At 37.2% G+C, this 21,348-nt stretch overlaps 1 protein-coding gene across 1 annotated transcript in view; it reads right to left on the bottom strand.

Moving 5' to 3' along the window:
• The window catches only part of LOC122808344 (ADAMTS-like protein 2), a 1,521,014-nt gene that overhangs the window by 172,723 nt on the left and 1,326,943 nt on the right, over window positions 1-21,348 (bottom strand). Inside the window, exon 15 of the mRNA XM_044079311.1 lies at window positions 3,561-3,731. Coding sequence (XP_043935246.1) covers window positions 3,561-3,731 — 171 coding nt within the window. The remainder of the gene's footprint in view (window positions 1-3,560; window positions 3,732-21,348) is intronic.

The raw sequence follows: 21,348 nt of genomic DNA, 5'->3' as shown, positions 1-21,348 counted from the left end.
GTCACCATCCTAATAAACTGCTCTATCACAGAAATAAAACACCCAAACTCTAGAAAATTGCACACATAATTCCACTTCACAAAGGCGATAACTCAACATTTTTATCTAACTACCGTCCCATAACCATACTGTCTCCCCTTTCTAAAATCTTGAAAAAATGCATTCATATACAACTGCTAAATTAGCTATAAACAAACAATCTAATAACTCCCACACAACATGGATTCCAACCTAATCACAGCACTACCACAGCACTAATGAGTTTTTCCAATACCATTAACCAACTCCGTAGTAAAGGTAATCTAGTCTCCTCAATGTTCCTTGATCTCTCAAAGACAAATGACACCATATCCCATACCAAACTCTTAAATGTCCTAGCTGATCTAAACCTCAGCCAGACAGCAATAGCCTGGTTTCTTGACTATCTGTATGGCTGCCAACAAGCAGTATTATGGCAACAAAACCTCTTGCCTCTTCTGCCCATTACTCTGGGAGTCCCACAAGGTTCTATCCTTGGCCCACTCCTCTTCACAATCTTCACAAACAAATTCCATACAGCTACTAGAGACACCACGCTCATACAGTATGCATATGATTCATCCCTTATGCTCCTACCCTCCAGCAACTAGAACAAATAACTCAACAGTCATTTGCAGCTAGAGAAGCTTGGCTAACTAATGCTCAATTAATACTGAACCCCCAAAAAACTAAACTAATCCTATTTTGCCCCACTAGAGCCTCTGACACCCCCGCCCCGCAATCAAAATTACCTCAGTCAATAACACCATCATAATTCCAGTTTCTAGTACAAAGTTATTAGGAGTCACTATTGACCAGAATATGCTATTTGACACTCATATTGCACAGTCCATAAAAAAAGTACACAAAAGCTGGGGTTCCAATACAGGAGCAAACACTATCTCATAGCCAACACCAGAGCTACTATTGCTAGAACCCACCTTACCTCAACCTTACTTTAGGCATTCCCTATCCTTACTAACCTAAGAAAGTCAGATATAACAAAACTAGATAAAACAAACTATTATTTATAATATTTGGTATACACCTTTAAGCTCACATTAAGGTGAGAGTATAAAATGGTATACTTTTAATGAGGGGATTATCTGAGGAAGTTACCTCACGGAGGTGACGAAAAGCACTTAAAACTGTTTTTTTCTAAATAAGACGTGGGTGTTGCCTGAAGAAACGTTTTGGATTTTTTAAATAACAAAACTAGATACCTGTTATAATAAAATAGGAAAATTTGTGGCAGGCACTAACTATAGATCCCACCCATGCCACTCTCTCAGAAAACTTTCAAGGCTTGAATTCCCCTCATTGCTAAAATTCAATCAGCTCAAAATGGCTCACCAAATCATAAACCAACCTGAAAAAATACCAGCCCTAAAGAACTTACTAGCTCACTACTCTAATTAACAGACCCTTCGCTCTAGCAATAAGGCACGATTAGAAATAACAAAAGGCAAAAATCACGCTGGAGAATCCTGCTACTCCTGTAGTGTCGCCAAAGTCTGGAATAGTCTTCCATTTGACACTAAATCCAACACGAACATAGTTCAATTAAAAAACTACTAAAAGCTCACCTATCTGCTACATGGATCTTCCCATGTACTGAACCTGGCTAAAATAACTAAATTAGAATAAACCAAGTCACCTAACTGACTGGTCAAACTACTGCCCCAGACTAAAACCAACTACCTAAATGTTCTCACCTCTATCTAGCTCCCAAACTAGCTACAAACTTTCTAAAAGTAAATCCCTCTAGTCTCTTCTACTTTTTCTCAACACATTTTCCTTTAGCATACGTTCTATATTCAACCTTGCAAGCTCACTAAATACTTTCCAAACATAATCCCCTCTAGTCTCTTCTACTTTCTCTCTTCACATTTCTCCTTTTACAAACCTCTTAGTTCAAGCTTGCATATACTGGCCAATCTTGTTAAGCCGGTATATAAAGTATTCAGCTCAAACATGTCTGCTTGTAAGATTTTTTGTACCCTCCAATAGCAACCCTAGCTACTAGTCTATTTTTTCTGTCCTGTATAAAATTGAATAAATTGTAATTTATTTTCTTTTAAGAAATGCTATATAACATTTGATCTCTCAGAAACACTATGTAAAATGTTAAGTTGTAATATTGTTAGGCGTTCTCATTATTGTATGTCTTGGAGCTTTCCTCCCCGGGCCTCCGCTGAAAATGGACTTGGTGTCCAGTCGGACTTTCCCAGTAAACAAATGTAAAATACATAAATAAATAAATAAATGTCTGCACAGAGTGCTATGGCACTCATGCCTTAGTTAAAAAAAATTCTTGATTTCAAACTGTAGCAAATAGTTGCTACAGTTTGTACCCTGCCTACATGGAACACTACAGTGCTCATGTTTTAGTTAAAAAAATATATATTCTTTTTAAACTATAGCAAACAGTTATTACAATGTAGCAAGCAGTTGCTAAAGTTTAGATCACACATGGATCACTACAGTACACACAGGTCTGACTGCTTTTAAAAAATGAATAAAGAGAGAGACGAGGATTGGCTGAATGCACCACCCTACCAACACTTTGCACCAGGGGCAATTGCCACACTCTCCCCACCTTAGCTATGCTACTGTTCTCAGATGCCATCCACACAGCCACTTGGGGAAGTGAGAAAAATAGGTTATTTCCAGTCATCAGTTAACAGTGGATTTATTCAGGAGTCTACTGCCTAGTTTCACCATGAATATGTCAGTGTACATATCTGGCACAACCTGACATTCAGCAAGTGTGGTAGATACAGCAAATATATTTAAGTAATGCAGCAGAAAAAGTTATGATTGAAAGTCAAGCTATATTGCCGGGTTCTTACTATTTTGTTAATGTCATATGGTATTATTGTACAACTCAGCTTCTTAGCATAAGAAATCTGGACAAAGCCAAAAATAGAGGAAGGACAAAGGCCCAAAAATAGGGAAAGATTTAAATATACCTCTTATAAATACTGAAAGTTGCTAGAATAACAGGTTTTGTATCAGTATATGTTTTCTGAAGGATATGAAGTCTGAAATGCAAATGTATGTCATTATGTAGTGACTTCAATCCTCAGTGATTTACCAGAAAATCACAAATTTTATGAGGGACAGACCAAATATATAAGGCAAAAATGTGGACATTCTGTGAAAATCTAGATAGTTGAAAAGTACGCTGGTATACTAATAGAGTACACACCTTTAAACCTTGACAAAGTCTGCATTTGTAGCCAAAAACTAGTAATGAATTATTTTCATTTTGCTTTCATGAATTTAAACATTTCTATCATGTTAATGAAAACCTAAAAGTCAAAAGCAAACCATGTCAGTAAATTGGGTAGATCTGAATACATAAGATCTGTAAGCATTATGATTAAGATTTAATTTGTAAGGAAATGATGACAGTTGTTCTGCAATGATAACAGAAAAAAAGAACAAAAATTCAGTACAATTAAACAAGTCCCTTTACTTTTATATGTAAACCTTAAAAGTCAATATACGGTTTCCAATGAAATACAAGTCTTACCTACCTGTTCCCATTCCTGTTCTACCCAGTGTGCTGGGCAGTTCTTGTCTCCGCAGGGGTAGACAGCTAGCGGCTTTGATGCTGGATCACAGTGGGAGTTTGAAATAACTTGATTCACGCTGTTCCTACATACCACATATCGAGTCATCCTACCTTCCCCGCAGGATCCTGAGCACTTTGAGAAACAGACAGACAACATAACCATTTATTATACAAAGGTAACAACTCTCTAAAAGAGACTTAGTTTGCAAATGTTTTTAATATTTTATACCCTGTTCAATACCAGAATATGGAGAGTTTGCTAAAAAAAATATGTCTGTAGGTAAATAAACTTGATGCTTCTCCATGCACATTTTTTTAAAAACTTACTCACATGCACCAACATTATATGAAGCACATCTCTACTAGACTTATTTAATTTGAGATTTTAGTATTTTGAGATTATGAAGTGAATCTATATATATATATATATATATATATATATATATATATATATATATATATATATATATATACACACACATATATATAGACACACATATATATATATATATATATAGACACATATATATATATATATATATATATATATATATATATATATATATATATATATATATATATATATATATATATACATATATATATATATATATATATATATATATATATATATATATATATATATATATATAAATATATGTGTGTGTGCAATTTTGTGTGTGTGTGTGTATATATATATATATATATATATATATACATATATATATATATATATATATATATATATATATATATATATATATATATATATGCATACATATACATATATATATATATATATATATATATATATATATATATGCATACATATACATATATATATATATATATATATATATATATATATATATGGGTCTACTTCATTTGACTGAAAATACACTTCACTGAAAATGAAATCAGTGGGATCACTTCACTGAAAACACATTTGACTGAAACTCATTTAGTTGAAAGTTATATATGGCCTTTTCCCCACTATAGTGCGATCCTGGAGTTAGTATCCATATTAAGGGAGGTGTGGGGGACACAGCCCCCCACATATTATAGAATTTTAAACTATACACATTGATACTTACAAGTGCAATGAATAACTGTTCCCAGAAGAGAATATATAACCAACATATGTGGGGGGCTTTGCCCCCCACCCCACCCCTTAATATATATACTAACTCCAGGATTGCACTACAGTGGGGAAAAGGCCATATATAACTTTCAATGAAATGAGTTTCAGTCAAATGAGGTTTCAGCGATGTGGTCCTAGTAATTTCATTTTCAGTGAAGTATATTTTCAGTCAAATGAAGTAGAGCCATATTATATATATATATATATATATATATATATATATATATATATATATATATATATATATATAGAAGGAGCCGGTACTTAGCGCTTTCATACTTTATTAAGTGATAAGGACTTCATCTGATAAACTTAAAATGCAAAATTAAATGCATTTTAAGTTTATCTGATGAAGTCCTTATCACTTAATAAAGGATGAAAGCATTAAGTACCAGCTCCTGGGTGTTTTGTCCTGTGTTAGAAGATTTTGTTAATTTTATAAAGTCTTTTTGAAGTTTTTTGACTATATTTATTATTTTCTCTTCATACGTGCTCCAAGTATGGCGGTAGCATTGTTACCTCACAGCAAGAGTTTCTCCTGTTCAGTTCTCGGCTTGGCTTGGGAGTGCCTTCTGTGTGGAGTCTGCATGTCCTCCCCACGGTTGGGTAGCGTTCGAAAGACATGCGTGCGTAAATGGGCGTGCCTTCGTTGAAGGTTGGGCAATGAGCTGGCACCACGGCGTTTCGTAAAAATCTACTGCCAATCATTAGCGGACCGGAGTTCTGCTGTGGCAACCCCTTACCGGGAAAAAGACGAAAGACAAACAACAACAACGTGCTCCAAGAGAGTTTTTTGGTTTATATATATATATATATATACACATACATACACACACACACACACACACACACACACACACACACACACACACACACACACACACACACAAAAACATGTATCACGTGATTAAAAATATTCAAACTTACAGTCAAACTGTATATACCTGGAAGAATTATAACCAATAACTTGCCTTCCAGCAACATATAAATTATAAATATATTCCAGGAAAAACACAGTTTACAGTCATTTAGATAATGCAATCATGACAACAGAACACAAAAGTAACAAGAGAATGACATGGAATAAAGGATAATATATTACTAAGCAAAGATATAAATACATTACTAAGCAAAGACATAAGGAAGAGCTGTTAAAAGGGGCAGAAGTTAAGTAAGGGAGCATTATTAACCTAGAGATAAAAGTCCAGAAAGGAATATTCTAAGCTGATACTCCATTACCACTGCTGTTTTGTCTTGCCCTTAACCCATTAAGCTGTTTAAATAACTGACTAAGCTATCATTACAGCTTGCTTCCCAAAAAGAACCTTGCCAAATAACATCTCACTTATCTTTTGCGGATGATTTAAAAGTGAAGAGGTCATCAGACAAGCAACTTAAAACATGATTACAAATGTTAAAAATTTCAGACAATATAAAAATGACATGTAGTTTTGATAAATGTGCAAAAGCAACATTTGTAGCAGGAAAACTGAAACATCAAGAAAATATCAACCTAGGAGAAGAATGTGATATAAAAGAACTTGAACAAATATATAAATGCCCATGAATGATGAAGGATCAGCAAAATGGCATGAGCAAAAGAGAACAAAACTTAGTAAGGAATATTTTAAATGATGAAAACTTTGAAACCTCCTTGACATCTAAAAGTAATGTTTCTACAGCATTGGCATGGCTGACTGGCCTCAAAAAGTATTGGATTAGCTGGACAAAACTGCTTCATGCTTATCAAGTGATGCATAAAAGAAGTACAGTTGTGTAATTAAACTTACGTAACAGTAGATGTTCTAATAGCTCATCACTGCAGTAGCTTAAGCTATATGGATCTTACCCCCTGCACTGGCCAGCTTATCAGTGCCTTTCATGCACTCCAACTACCAGGAAATCATGTGGGATGCCATGTTAAAGGTAGCTGGAGTGCAAACATCTTCACAGCATTTTCTTGACTAGACAGGAAGCAAGAGCCTGAAAAACATATGTTAGGAAACACAACCAATGATAAGCTATATACAAAACAGAATGAAAAAAAAGTCACACCATGGCAACAAGAAAAAATATACCAGCAAGAAATGGGAGGTGGTGGGAGGGAGGGATGACTACTGGAACAGTGATCTGTCAGAACACTATTGTTATGCTAAGTTTACTTACACAGCTGTACTATGTTCAATACATATATTGTCACTAGAGAAACCCTTCCACATTCCAAAGACATGCTGCAGGTGGACTGGACACTCTAAATTAACCCTAGGTGTGAGTGTGTGTGTGTGTGTGTGTGTGTGTGTGTGTGTGTGTGTGTGTGGGTATGTACCTTCTGTGGAAGGCTGGCAACTCAACATACTAAAACACCACTGCAAATTGTTCTGCAGACAGTTGTTCCACTGTAGTGACCCCTAACAGGAAAAGCTGAAAGGAAAAGGAGAAGAAGAAGAAGAAGCCTAAGCTATATGGCTAGATTACCATATCTTAGTCAGTAAAAGAAAATGGGAGAAGAAAAATAACTAAGACACCAGGAGGCCCTGGAGAATGGTTCTAGCAAAGCCTGTCATGGACCTAGGAATGGAATCCAGTTTGTAGTGCTTTGTAAAGGTATGCACAGAAGACCAAGTTGCTGCCTCTGGAATACGTCTACAGTCCATCCATTTCCAAAAAGCTACTGAAGAAGCCACTGCCCTTGCAAAATGGCTGTAACTCTGCCTGGAAGTGGCTTATTGTGATGAATATAACAAAATGTAATGGCATGTGACAATCTAGAAATAGTCAGCTTTGTCAGTAATCAATATGCAGCCATCCTGGACAGTATGCTTATTTGTACTTTCATAAAATGAATAATCTGTTCCTTCCAGTTTCTCTGCTACAGCAGAAATTCTTGTTTTGTTTTGTGTTTTTTTATGCATGCTCTGTGTTCTAATGCTAATGTTTTTGGAAAAAAGATCTTCTTGAGAAGCCTCGTACTCAGTCAGCATTTTCTTCATTTCAACCTTTTATCTTCAGAGGAAGTTGACTTTAGTCTAGGTAGTATTTGAACAGTCAGTGTACATCCAGAAACTAAAGAATCATTTCTCCTATGTTTTTTGGATCAAGTAAGAATTCCAAGAGACTAATAGTCTGACAACTCTTGAGATGACTTTAGGCATATGTTTCCAAAAAATCCTGTCCTTGTGAAAAATTAGGCAGAGCTGACTCACCATAAATGCTTGTAGTCAGATACTCTCCTAGCAGATATGAGAGCCATGGTCTTCCATGTTAATAATCTGAAATCAGCCTAACTGAGCTGGTTCAAATGGAGACAGAATAAGCTTTTTGAGCACAAAATTAAAGTTCCCAAGGAGGTGTCACTTGTTTCCTAGGTAGAAAAGTATATAAAGCACCTTTCAAAAACTGTTTAACTTGAGCAGTATTAGAAAAGGGGAGATCAAAAGGTAGACAGGCAAAAATAGCTGACCAAATGTACCTTGACTGAAGGATACAACAGGCTATTGGGCAGTAACTCACACAAATCATTAAGAAACAGAGGAAGCTGGGCATGAAGACAATCCTGATTTTTTTGCTGGCATCAACTAGAAAATCTTTTCCATTTACACAAACATGATTTTCTAGTAGCAGGTTTTCTTTCCTCCTTTAGTATAGGCTGCATGTCCTCAGGAAAAAAAAATGCCTAACAGGTATCAACAGTCTATCATCCAGTTAGCCGATGAATTTTCAAACTGGAGTGTATCAAACTACCCCTGTCTTATGTGAGTAAATCCAATATGTGGGGAAGCTTGTGGTAATTGCCCTTAGTCAAACTGAAAAGAAGGGAGAACCACTATTGTCTTGGCCAAAAGGGAGTTACCACTATAATTTTTGAGACAGCCCTTCCTAATCTTTAGAAGAACAATGGTTATGAGTGGAAAAGGAAGAAAAGCAAACAGAAACATTCCTGTCTGAGGGAATGAGCATGCATTTGTCTTCCGGGCCTGTCTGCAATGATTTCTGGGGCAGAATTTCTTTAGCTGTCTGTTCTGAAAGTAGGCAAACAGATCTACTTGAGGTATTCCCCACAGCTGGATCAAATCTTGTAAGACCCCAGGAGGAAGTTTCATTTGTTGGGATCTGTTCAGGTGCTGCTGAACTTCTTTGCAATACAGTTTCATTCTAGTGGAATGTATAAAGCCTGAGGAGTAACACTGGGCTAAATTGATACCTTCTGGGCTATCATAGCCAATTTGCAAAGAGGATTAATTCTGGTACCCCTGTTTACATATGTATCATATCACTGTAGTGTTGTGTGTACACTTGCAGATGTTCTGAGGATCAGAGATGATTCAACACTTTCAAAGCATTGACTGCCTCCAACATCTCTCTGATACTGATGTGCTTCTGTTTGACTGCAAGATTTCGCAGAGCTTTCACTTGTTCCCCTTATGAAACCTCTCCCCATGCCAGGCCTGAAGTATCTGTGGTGACTGACTGGAAGGAGGGTCTGCGGGGAGAATGGGAGACCTGCATAGCAAGCTATCTGGTCTACCCACCATTCAATCATCCTTTTTACAAACCCCAGAACTGGAATCTGAAAAGTCAAAGGGTTTAAATGTTGAATCCAGACTGATGATACACCATTGTACTTTCTCCATGAATGCTCCCACAATGAATAAAGGACAAGTCACAGGGAAAATGAGGATTGAGGTCTGGAACCATGCATGCAAACCCTTCATGACACTTGAGGAGGACATCCTAAGTAAGGATCTCACTTTCATTCCTCACTATAAAAACAATCTTGTGAAAACAATTATAGCTATTCAGCTGTAAGAAACCTCTGTCTCAAAATGCTTTTTAATAACTAAAAACATAACAAGAACAGTACTAGCAATGAGAGAAATATAATGTGGAAAAAGCCTAGTGACTTCAGTCCTCCTACCCACCCTTGCTGCTTCAGAAACTAGATGTGAGGTCGATATCCACAAAATTCTTCATAAATCCCCAAGGAAAAGTTTTGCAATGTCAATATAGAAGAATTAAAGACTCTGACAGATCTCAGCAGAAATAAGTCTTGCACAGTAATGAAAGTAGACAAGGGTGGGAGTATTCTCATGACTGATACTGACGGTTATACAGTAAAATTGAAATAATGCTTAATAATGAGCAATTTTACTCAAAAAGAAGTTAAAATGATGTTCAAACTGCATACGACAATATACAAGAGAAGCTAAAAATGATGCAGAAAAGTAGTCTGTTAAATGCAAGACTACTTGACTTTTTGACTAACCCACATCCTAAAATCCTCTTTTTGGGGGGGATACTAAAGCTACATGAGAACTTGCTGGACCCTCCATATAGGACAGAGGTGGCTAATGGGAGAGCAGTCACTGAAGCCATATCCATCTTCCTGGATGTACAAATCAAGCCCCTAGCTGAGGGAAACAGGTCATTTATACATGACACGCTGGATTTTCTGAGTAAACTACATGAAATCCCTGTCAGCAACAACAGTATTTTGGTCACTATTGATATGGAAGGACTATACACAGTGCTTCACATGACTATTGCATAAAAGCAGTCATAGAAGCCTACCTTATGGATACAGTGGCTATGCCTGGTGAAACAGAAATACTAAGAAAACTACTAGATCTAGTCCTAAAGAGCAAGTACTTCCACTTTAATCACAGCTACTACAGACAGATCTTAGGGATAGCTATGGGGGCAGCCATGAGCCCCAGTCTAACTGATGTGGCACTTGGAAAGTGGGAGAATTATTTAATTTTCAGCAGTGTCTACAAGGAGTCTATGAAGTGTCATTTGCTCTTCATTAACAGTGATTTTATTATCAGGGAGGAAGATTAAAAATCTCTGGAAGAATTTTAGAACTATATCAACAACATGACTGGATTCCTCAAATTAACTACCTGCCACAGTAAAACCTCAGTCAGTGTCTTGGACTGAACTGTTTCCAAGGACACCAAGAGGGGAAACCCTTAGCAATAACTTGAACAGAAAACCTACAAGGGTCAACATGCTTTTACATAACCATAGCATGCACCCACAGATCACAAAGATGAATGTGAGTACCAGGGTATGTGGCAGGACAGAGTGTCAAAAGAAAACAAGTTATGCACTTACCATAATGTTAGATCCATGTTGTCTGATTTTTGTCTGGTTCATCTCAGTGTTGTCAGATCCAGTCCAACCTCGGTGCTGTCAGATCCAGTCCAACCTCGGCACCAAATCTGAAGCTGTTCTGTTCCATGTCAATGACATTTCCCCTACACATAATTTCCTGAACTCCACCCCATTGCTTCATATCAAATTTGCCCCTTGAAAAAATATGTCCAAAAGGAAATTTCTATAACTATACACAAGTAAAATAACTGTCCCTCAGGACCAGATCTATAATGTGTGAGCGACATGGCAGGGCTAAAAGACACTGGCAGCAATGACTGCTTATAGACAGGGAATGTCAAAGTCAACCAGTCATCGGAGTCCTACTTGTAACAAAATGGCAGGGGGCAGGTGGAAGGGATGTTGAACCAGACAAAAATCAGACAGCATGGATCTAATATTATGTTAAGTACATAACTTTTGTAGCCAATGTTGAATATTTTCATCCAATTCAACTATGGGACAGATTCCCAAGCATATATATCAAGGAAGGACATTCCTGAGGATGGTGGAGCCAAAAAATGAAGAAGACTTATATTGTTCATCCATTTTATAGTGGGATACAAATGTATGAACTGTTGACCAAGTAGCTGCTGCACAGATAAGTTCAACAGGTAATCTACTTGCAAAGACTGTAGAGGTTGATACTGCCTTTGTGGAATGAGATTTAGGTTTAGACTGTAGAGGCAAACCCTTTTTATTGTACACATATGAACTACAATCAGATAACCATCTAGGCAACGTAACTTTAGCTACTATTTTGCCCAATTTTGGCTTAGAGATTGTCACAAACAGTTGCTCTGACTTTCTGAAAGGCTTTGTCCTATGAAGATAAAACATAAGCTGGTGATAGATATCCAGCAAACTTGGAACTAAAAGGTTCCTAAAGGTCCATAAGATCACTCCAGAAGATAACTGGAAGGGGAAGGAAGGTGGGGAGGTGAGGAAGAATGAAAATAGACAACAGAGATGCATAGTTATGGTGAGTACATAACATTAATATCTGTTGTTGTCCTTTTCAGTCTTCCTCAACTTATGAGACAGAGACCCTAGCTATGTGAATCTTGAGTAGCCCTCAAGGAAGGATATTCCAGAAAACTGCCAAACCAAAAGCAGCTCTGTTTCTAGAAGTCAAATCTATTTTGTAATGAGTAACAAAGGTATGAGCATTGGACCAGGTAGTTGCTGCATGAAATGTCATCAACAGAGAAGTTCTAGACCAGAAGGCAGAGAAAGTGGCCATGGATCTAGCTGAATGTGCCTTAGGAGGCTTTGATTGGGAAAGGCCTTACTGAGTATATACAAAAGAAATGCAATCAGTAATCCATGTGGCTAGGGTAACTTTAGAAATTGGTGATCTCAGTCTGTTCAGTGAGAAAGAAACAAAGAACTGGTCAATTGTCCTGAAATCCTTAGTCCTGTGTACCTAAAATTGTAGTTGTCTATGTACATGTAAAAGCTGCAACATGTACTCTCCCTTATTTAAAGAAATTAGGGAAGAAGACAGGCAGATGAATTGTTTTATTGATATTGGATCCAGACACTACTTTTGGTAAGAAAGATGAATTAGTTCATAAAGTAACTGTCTTTGTGAAAAAAATATATGGGGATTTGGATGATAGTGGCTGAAGTTCAGGAATTCTCCACGCAGACGTAATTGCTACTAGAAGTGCCATTTTCCAAGATAAAAATTTTAAATAATTTTTAACTAAAGGTTCAAAAGGTTGTTGTGTCATCCCATGAAACACTACTCTCAAATCCCAGGGAGGACATGACTCTTTTACTGGGAGCCTAATTAAAAAGGTGCCTTTTAGAATGGCCTTGCACAATTTTTAAGAAGCCGAGGAAGAAGCTTTTTCTCCTGAATGAAAATTTGATATGTCTGGCAATTGATCTTTGATTCTGGACAAACTAACACCTTCTTGAAAAACAGAAGCTAAGAATTCTAGAACTGAGGAAACAGGAGCAGTATAGGGATCAATTTCTTTACTAAGAGCCCAAATTGAGAATCATTTTCATTTGCTCTTTTATATTTTACTTGTAGAAGCTTTCTGGGAAGATAAAAGTATATGTCTAATGGGGAAGAAAAGTCTGAGGCTCTGAATATTGGGGTGTTTTATACCCATGGGATGCAAAAGAATGTCTGGACTGGGGGTCCAATATCCATGGCAGATATCAAAGATGAGACCAAAGGAAAGGGAACCATACTTGGCAAGGCCATAAGTGGACAATGAGGATAAATGAGCTCTTCAATCAATGTTTTTTCTGTAAGAATTTTGGAATCAGAGGTAATGGGGATAGGCATAAAGTAGACTGAAGGGCAAAATGTGGACTAGAGAGCATCTCTCAGTGACTTCCTCTGAGTGGGGATTACAACAAAAAAACTGTTGCACTTATTGTTCTGGGGAGATGCAAAGAGATCACAGAAAGGTTGGCCCCAATGATGGAAAATCTTCTCCACCACTGATTGATTGAGACATCACTCTTAAGGTAACAAAATGGACCTGGTGAGTTTGTCCGCTAGTACATTGGATTTCCCTGCAATGTGCATTGCTACTAGTTGGAAGAGATTACCCACAGCCACATTCTCTTTGCCTGTCGATAGACAGGGAAAGATTGGGTTCCCCCTTGTTTGCTGATGTAGCAGACCACAGATATGTTGTCAGTTTGGAAAACAATACTCCCCAGAGGGAGAACATCTTGAAATGCCTGTAATGCTAATATGACCACTTTCATGTTCAGGACATTGTTGTGCAAACTGGTCTCTTGGGGGGACCATGTTCCTTGGACCATCCATCCCAGGAAATGCCCACCCCACCCCAATTGGGAGGCATCCACGGCCACTGCAGCCAATGAAGGAGACAAAATGAAAGAGTAGCTCAAGTAAATGTTGTCTGGCTGGATCTATCAGTGAAGATGATTTCTACCTACCAGAGTAAGCTTGACTGGGAAGGATAGAGAATTTTGCAAAATAGACCACTGACATCTAGAGTCCATTGGAGAACTCGTATATAGAAATGTGCTATAGGAACTAAGACAATGGAAGCTGCCACTGGTCCTAAAACCCAAAGGACAAGTCTGGCTAGAGGAACAGGATGAAGAAGTATTTGCTTCATCTGAAACTTGATTGTATCAATATGATGTGCAGGCACAGCAGCAATTTGACTTACTGTGTTTAAATGGGCACCAATGAACTCCAGACTCTGCACTCATTACAGTTTTGATTTGGAGTTGTTGACTAATGCCTAGTGTTTGACAAAGTTGGAGCAAATAGTCCCTGAACTGTTCTAAGAGATGCCTGGTTTGGGTGATGAGGAGCTTGTCATCTCAACATGGAAACACTCAGAATCCCAGTAGTCTCAGGTAAGCTGCTGCCACTGCCATACACCTCATAAACACCCTAGAGCCTATTGTGAGACCAAAGGGCAGGGCTCTGAAATGATAGTGACTGGCTCCCAACCAAAAGCACAGATATCTTCAGGTGCACTTGTTCATCTTGATGTGACAGTACACTTCCTAAAGATCAGATGAGCACATACAATCATCCTTGCACAGAAAGAGCAGGATGGACTGAATTGTGATCATTTGGAACTTTGACTTCTTCACAAATTGGTTCAGACTGCTTAGATCCAAAATTGGTCACAGGTACTATGTCTTCTTTGGCACTAAAAAGAAAAGTACTTTAAGTACATTTTGAATACTCTTTAGTCTGATGGGACCTTCTGGATAAATCTTTTGTCCACAAGCTTCTGACTCTCTTGAGTTGCACCTTCTCCCTGATTGGGTAGAGGAGATAGAAGCAGAACCAGTCAGGGAAACTGTCAGACTAGAAGACCTAACTGTCTTCGGCTACAATACTGACTCTTTCTTGGGATTTTCAGATCCCAGGGCTCTGAAGCTTTAGACAGATTGAAGAAGATATTACTGTATGAGAAGTGAAAGAGAGACTCATGGATCTGATGGGAGATGGAGACGGAATAACCCCCATTTGAATATGAGTTCTGAAAACCTTCCTCATCATCCTATCCATATTGACTTTGGCCTAAGAAAGACTTCTGGAGGATCTAACAGATGAGGTAGTGGACTATGGTCTAGACTCTAGAGTGTTTTCTCTGTCAGGTTTGAAAAAGGAGGAGAATGGAGCTGAGAAGACACTGGAACAATCAGGAACTCAGGTGAGTGAGTTCTAGGAGACTTTGAAGTACCAATGGTTGGAGCTGAGGTTTCTGGGTCTGAAAGCTGCTTCAGAGATTTACACGGTACAATAATTGGATTCAAGGGTTAAGGATCTGAAGGTTTCCTTTTTGGATGTGAGGAATTAGGATCCAAAGATCTTTGAGTCTTTTGAGGAGGCTTTGAAGTCACAGAGGTAGAAGGAGTCTTCAAAAATGGAGGAGGTGATCTATTTCTAGACTCTGACAGAGCTTTAGAGTACTTACCAGGGGGTTTGAGCTCTGGAGAAAGAAGAAGGAGGAGGCAGCATCAATCTTTTAAGGACTAACTTCTTCCTCCTATCCACAGTCAGCCTAGAATTAAAGACAGCAAAGATAGCACAATTAGTATTGAGATGCACTGCTCATAGGCAACAAATGCACTCCTTGAGGGCATCAGAACTTGGGATTGTGTGCTCACAGGAAGTGCATTTTTTAAAACCTGTCAGCTTTTTGGCCATAACTGCTAACTGACAAAGAAAATAAAAGAAATATTTTTTATATCAAACTACCAACAGTGCTAGAAGAAGGATCTTAAAAGGGGTAGAAAGAAAGAAAGAAGAAAGTAAAGAAACTGGTACTAACAATGGTACTCAGCATGGTTACCTAAAAGGTAGAAAAAAGAAGGAGCAGAAGAAGGGGTAACCTGTAGGAAACTTCGAAAGAAGACTAGATAGGTAAGTGAGAAGATGTAGGAAAGTTTTAGAATAAGATTTCCTAAATGAAAACTATTTAGCTCGTACAATTGAAAAAGGGCTTCTGAGAGAGAGGATACATGTCCGTGCGAGATGGAGGCAAATGATATCTGAGGTATCATAGGCTAGGTCAGGGATTATGGGTAGAGGGAGGAGCTTGAGAGTTGGATCGTTAACCCATGTGTTGAGGAAAAATAAAAACAGCAACATCAAATCTATTTGTTCATGCACTTTATATGCAAAATTTCCTTTACATTTTTGCACAGTATTTCTATGGATTATTCTATGCCTGATTTAACTCATGTTCCATATATAATACTGAATTTTCTGAATCATCTGTTTTATGTTTCAAAATGTTAGATCATTTTGTTTTTATGTCCACCGCCCTCTCCACCCACACACACACTCACTGTAAAAACTGCTCTTTTCAAATGTAAGCAATGTGGTAAAAGGTCTCAGGTTTGCCTAATTGCTGATTTTACCTCAACAAAAACATCTGAATTTGATAATTATCTCGCTCAGCCACCACTTTCTGGGAAAAAGGCACCAAGATCTGTTTACCTTTGTATTTCTTACATTTCAGTCCCAATAAAACCACTTAGTTCAAAATCAAGGAAGCTTGCAAAAGGTCTCACGTGTGCTTGGTGACCATTTCTACCTCAGATAAAATGATCTGAAGGAAATAATAACTTCAACCCACTCTGCGGAAAAGAGTTACCAAGATTTGTTTGCATTTGTCTGCATTGCCTGCTGCATTTTAGATTATTTCTGGTTTGGGATTATCTGCACACTTTTAGCAAAATAAGATTTTTTGTTTCTCTGCACACTTTCAGCAAAATGAATACTGCAAAAGGGGGCACTGCAAATTCTAAAACTATTATCCCAGTACAAGTGGGCAAAGCATGTATTTTGCTTAAAATTGCAATGTACTTTTGAGATAGACGTGAGGAAGCTTAAGGGTGAAAGTGTTTCTGAATACTCACTTCATGATTGAATTCTGTCCTTATTTATCATGTTTTATTTATTAATATTTTAAAATGTATTTGCTCCTTTAAGTTGTAGTAAGGTAGTTCATGCACTGTTGATGAAAGACACCTAACACTGCTAAAATGTAAAATGGTATAAGTTTTTTTAACTACAAACTAACATGGAGATACCAAATACAGTCCCTTAACTAGGCAAACCTGGAACCACCCCCTGGAATGATACTAGTTAAGCTACTCAATTTTCAGTCTGGAAACAGACAAGTACGCTTGTCCATCTATGAATAAAGATCATTTTAAACCCTTAACTGAACTGATTTTTCCTCTGGAACAGGGCTTTATTTATTTTTATTTTTGCTAAATTAGCTGGGGCCAGTATTTAAAGTTCTGACCAGTTATCCTTATTCCTAATCTTCTTGATGTGCAGTTTGACAAAAGGAAGCATGGGTATCATTAATGCTATGTACCCTAAAATCCTGAGAAACTCCCTTTCAGTTGTTTCAGTTTAACTAGCAAAACTCATGGAGAATTGCTGGAGCACCTCTACTTTGTCTGGAGGAAAAATAGCTTTTCCTGTGGCAAAGTCCAGCAAGCAAACATCCCAGGAAAATCATTCTGTGGGAAGAGATGAGAAAAGATTTCTGCAATTTGATTTGAAAATCCAGTTTAAGTAGAAGTTCCTGAATAGCTGCTAGAGACTCCTGACAGGTGGAAAGACAGCCTATCAAGATATGGCCGTCATCCATACATGGAAAATGTGAATGCCTTGAACTCTGCAATAAGCAATAATCAGAACTAGGTATTTTGTGAATACCCTTCCTGCAATGATGAGTCTAATGGGTAAAACAGAGAACTGATAATATAAGCCAGAATCATCAAACCCTAAGAGATTCTTGAAATGCTCAGCAACAGGAATGTGATGACAGGTGTCTTTTAGACCCACCCTTACCATTAAAACTATTTAAGGGATAAGAAGTACAAGATACCAAAGTAACAACATCTTGAAGTTTGGAATCTTGACAAAAAAGGCTTAAACCATGAAGATCCAGCACTGGCCTCCAGGATCCTTCCAGTTTTGAGAACTAAAAAATACTGAATAATAACCTTTGCTAGGAGATTGAGAGGCACTGGTACTGTGACTCTTCAAGACAGTATTTTGTGCAAAATGGGAGGAAATAGAGAAATCTGGTTCCTTGGGCAAGCGGGTATCTCCAGAAAGGAAGGAAGAAATACCATTGTAGAGTATACTCCCACTGTATACATTCAGAAATGTCTGAAACAACAGGGAAGATGAAGTCTCAGAAACATAGAATGGTTGGCGGGGGCTGAACAGGCAGATAGTTATACTGGCTAAGAGGACTGTCCTTAACTTTCAGAGCCCTTTCCTTTATATTTTTAAGCCTCCTATGATGTCCCTGGTCTGGGCCAGTAATCCAGGAGCCTCAATCATCACCACTGACACCGGTGAGAGACATGCACTTGGAACAAAAATAGATACAGTATTTCCAGATGCAGCTCTCTGCACCAATCACTATTTCCCTTAAGAGCATACAGGGAACACACTCCATCCTGGGTCTGGGTTTCCTCTCTCTGTCTCTCTCTATCTCTCTCACCAGGCCCCAAATAAGACTCCACACTGACCACAGCTGTAGAGTTGAGTTCTCAGCCAAGTGTTTCAAGCCAAGTCCTCCACCACCCTCACTGTGAAACTAGTGATCTGTGTCCCTGCTCCAAGTAGCTTGACACACACACTCTTTGAGATTTGACTCTTACACACACACACACACACACACACACACACACACACACACACCTGGGAAAGGCTGGCACAGATTTATCAGCTATGCCCCCTCTACCCAGACTGTACGGATACACTGCCACCAGAACACTCCAAAGTCAGCTACTCTAAGGCTCTTGCAAGCATACCTAATTATACCGAGAGGTTCTCCCATTTGATTCTCGGCTTGGGTTGGGAGTGCCTTCTGTGTGGAGTATGCATGTCCTCCCCGTGATCGAGTGGGCGTTCAAAAGACATGCGTTGAATGGGCATGCCTTCGCTGAAGGTTGGGCGTCGGGCTGGCAACTCGACACCATAAAAAAACAACTACCAATCATTAGCAGACCGGAGTTCCGCTGTGGCGACCCCTAACTGGGAAAAGCTGAAAGACAAACAACAACAACAACAAATGGTAGTGTTTGACCAATGCAACAAGGCTTTCAATAGCGGTGACAGTATCACCAAATAAAATATAAGTACTTTCAAAGGTTAAAATATTCTCTAAAAGACCAGTCACAATGAAACGTTTAAATATATTAAATAATAATAAAAGAACATGAAAATACTAAATAGCTATTTACAATAAACACCAGAGTTTCATTCACAAGAAATATTAACAAAAAACACAGATGGAAAGGTTCATACAGATACAGAAAAACAATACTTTACTAAGCTCACTATATTTTCCTGACTGTCTAAAGAAATGCTGTTCCCTAGTTTACTTACTAGAGGAAGGTGAGATGAAGTGAGTGAGTGAGCCTTATTTATTGAGTTTCAAAAACAGACTGCTTTAAGACTTCTGTCTCAGCTAGTATTAAAACATCATTTCAGTGCTGGATTATAGAATTATATCACATACATATGAACTTCAGATGCGAGGCACAGTGCAAGAAATAAACTAATAAACCAAAAATAGCGCTGTGAAAGGACAAATCCACACAGAACAGCCGAGAGAACTACAAACACCTTTACTGTGGAGTTAAACATTTGACAATCACCATGTTTTTCGTCACATAACAGTTAGACTTCCTCAGACAATTACAAACACTAATTGATACATATATATATGCTGACAAATCATTTAAACTAACCAATAAAAACCTCGCTAAACAATACTCATAAATATAAATGAGTCCATTGTGCCTAAAATACGTAAAGTCTAAGTAAATTCTCAATGGCATGAATACGTTTAAATACAAACCAATGCTTTAAATGTTATAATCATTGGATAACATCTAATGAAAAACCTGTTATTGTATTCTTTGACTACCCTTATAATATATTTGGAAAATAGATATGAGTGGAATTTAAACAAAGATTTCAAGAAGATATTTCTTGGTAGACAATACTCCCATCTGGTGGTCAGAATAAGGGTACACATAAATTTCATTGTAAATACTGAACCAAAGCAGTATACAAATAATAAATATCACCCCAATGGATATCCTGAATAAATAAATATGTATATATATTATATAAATAAATAATGTAATAAATATATGTTAATATAAAAAATATGTAATGTATGGATAAAATATATGTATATATAAAATGAATAAATAGTCTAAGAATAAATATATGAATGTAAACCTGTAAATATGAACATAAAAATATAAAAAATATATATGTATAAACATATAACATAGATAAAAATCTAAAACGAATATCTGTAAACGTACATGTTAAATTACCCTGAGCATGCCCATGTGCAAAGTAATAATATAATAAAATATATAAAAAAAATATATATTATAAAATATAAATATGTATGTAGATATAAATATGTATGTAGTACCGTCCATGTGATTACATGTATTTAAATAAAGTAAAATAAAATATAATATAATAATTACAATTTAGCTGTCCTTAGTTTTAAAACTGGGGCGAGTGAGATACTGTTGTTTAAACCTGGGAATTTATTTGCCTCCAGGACAATTTGCCAATATAATTCCTGGTATTCAATCTGAGTCTCCGACAGGCCCCCTCTTTCATCTTTCTGAATCTCTTCCAAAATGAAAAATTTATATTTCGCCAAGGGGCAGATGTTCATGTGCTTATACAATGCATTACACTCTTTCTTATTTTTGATATCATTCAAATGTTCATAAACCCTCCTTTTTATCTTCCTCTCCGTCTTCCCTATGTAGAAGGCCGAGCATATCTCACATAGTGCAATATATATACTACTCCAAAAGAATTGCAATTACTATGTGTTTTGCCAACAATCTCTCTTTCTCTTGCTTCAATGAAGATATTATGCGAATTAATCATGAATGAGCATTGCGAACACATTCCACATGGATAAGACCCACTAATTTTAGTGCTTTTCTTGTTCACTTTATATTGAGCTGTCAACCAATCTTTCATATTACGTCCCCTTCTAAAAATTATATTAAAAGAATCATTTGATTTGTTAAAATTCAAATCCGTGATGTTAAGAAATTTCTCCCATTCCCTAAAAAATACTTGTTTAACGATACCTGCATCCCCACTAAAATCAGTTATGAATGACCAACTATATACTTTGTCTTTCATTGATTCTGTAGAATCAGACGCCTTAATATCAACAATAATAGGGGGATTATAATTCAGTATAGGTGCAAACCTATTTTTCTCCCTTGTATAACTTCTGTTTTGATGTGGTTACAGAAATCCGCCGGATAGCCTCTATCCAAAAACATGCTAACCAAAAATTCCATTTCATTAATAAAATCTTGATCATTCGATGTCATCCTTGAAATCCTAACCATTTGACCCTTTACAATACTTCTCTTCTGGTGTAAAGGATGC

This window comes from Protopterus annectens, chromosome 8.part0, assembly GCF_019279795.1.
Source record: "Protopterus annectens isolate FY-2018-M chromosome 8.part0, PAN1.0, whole genome shotgun sequence".
Taxonomy (NCBI): Eukaryota; Metazoa; Chordata; order Ceratodontiformes; family Protopteridae; genus Protopterus; species Protopterus annectens.
Note: the sequence above shows the minus strand (reverse complement) of the source record. Positions and strands in the feature narration are given on the sequence as shown.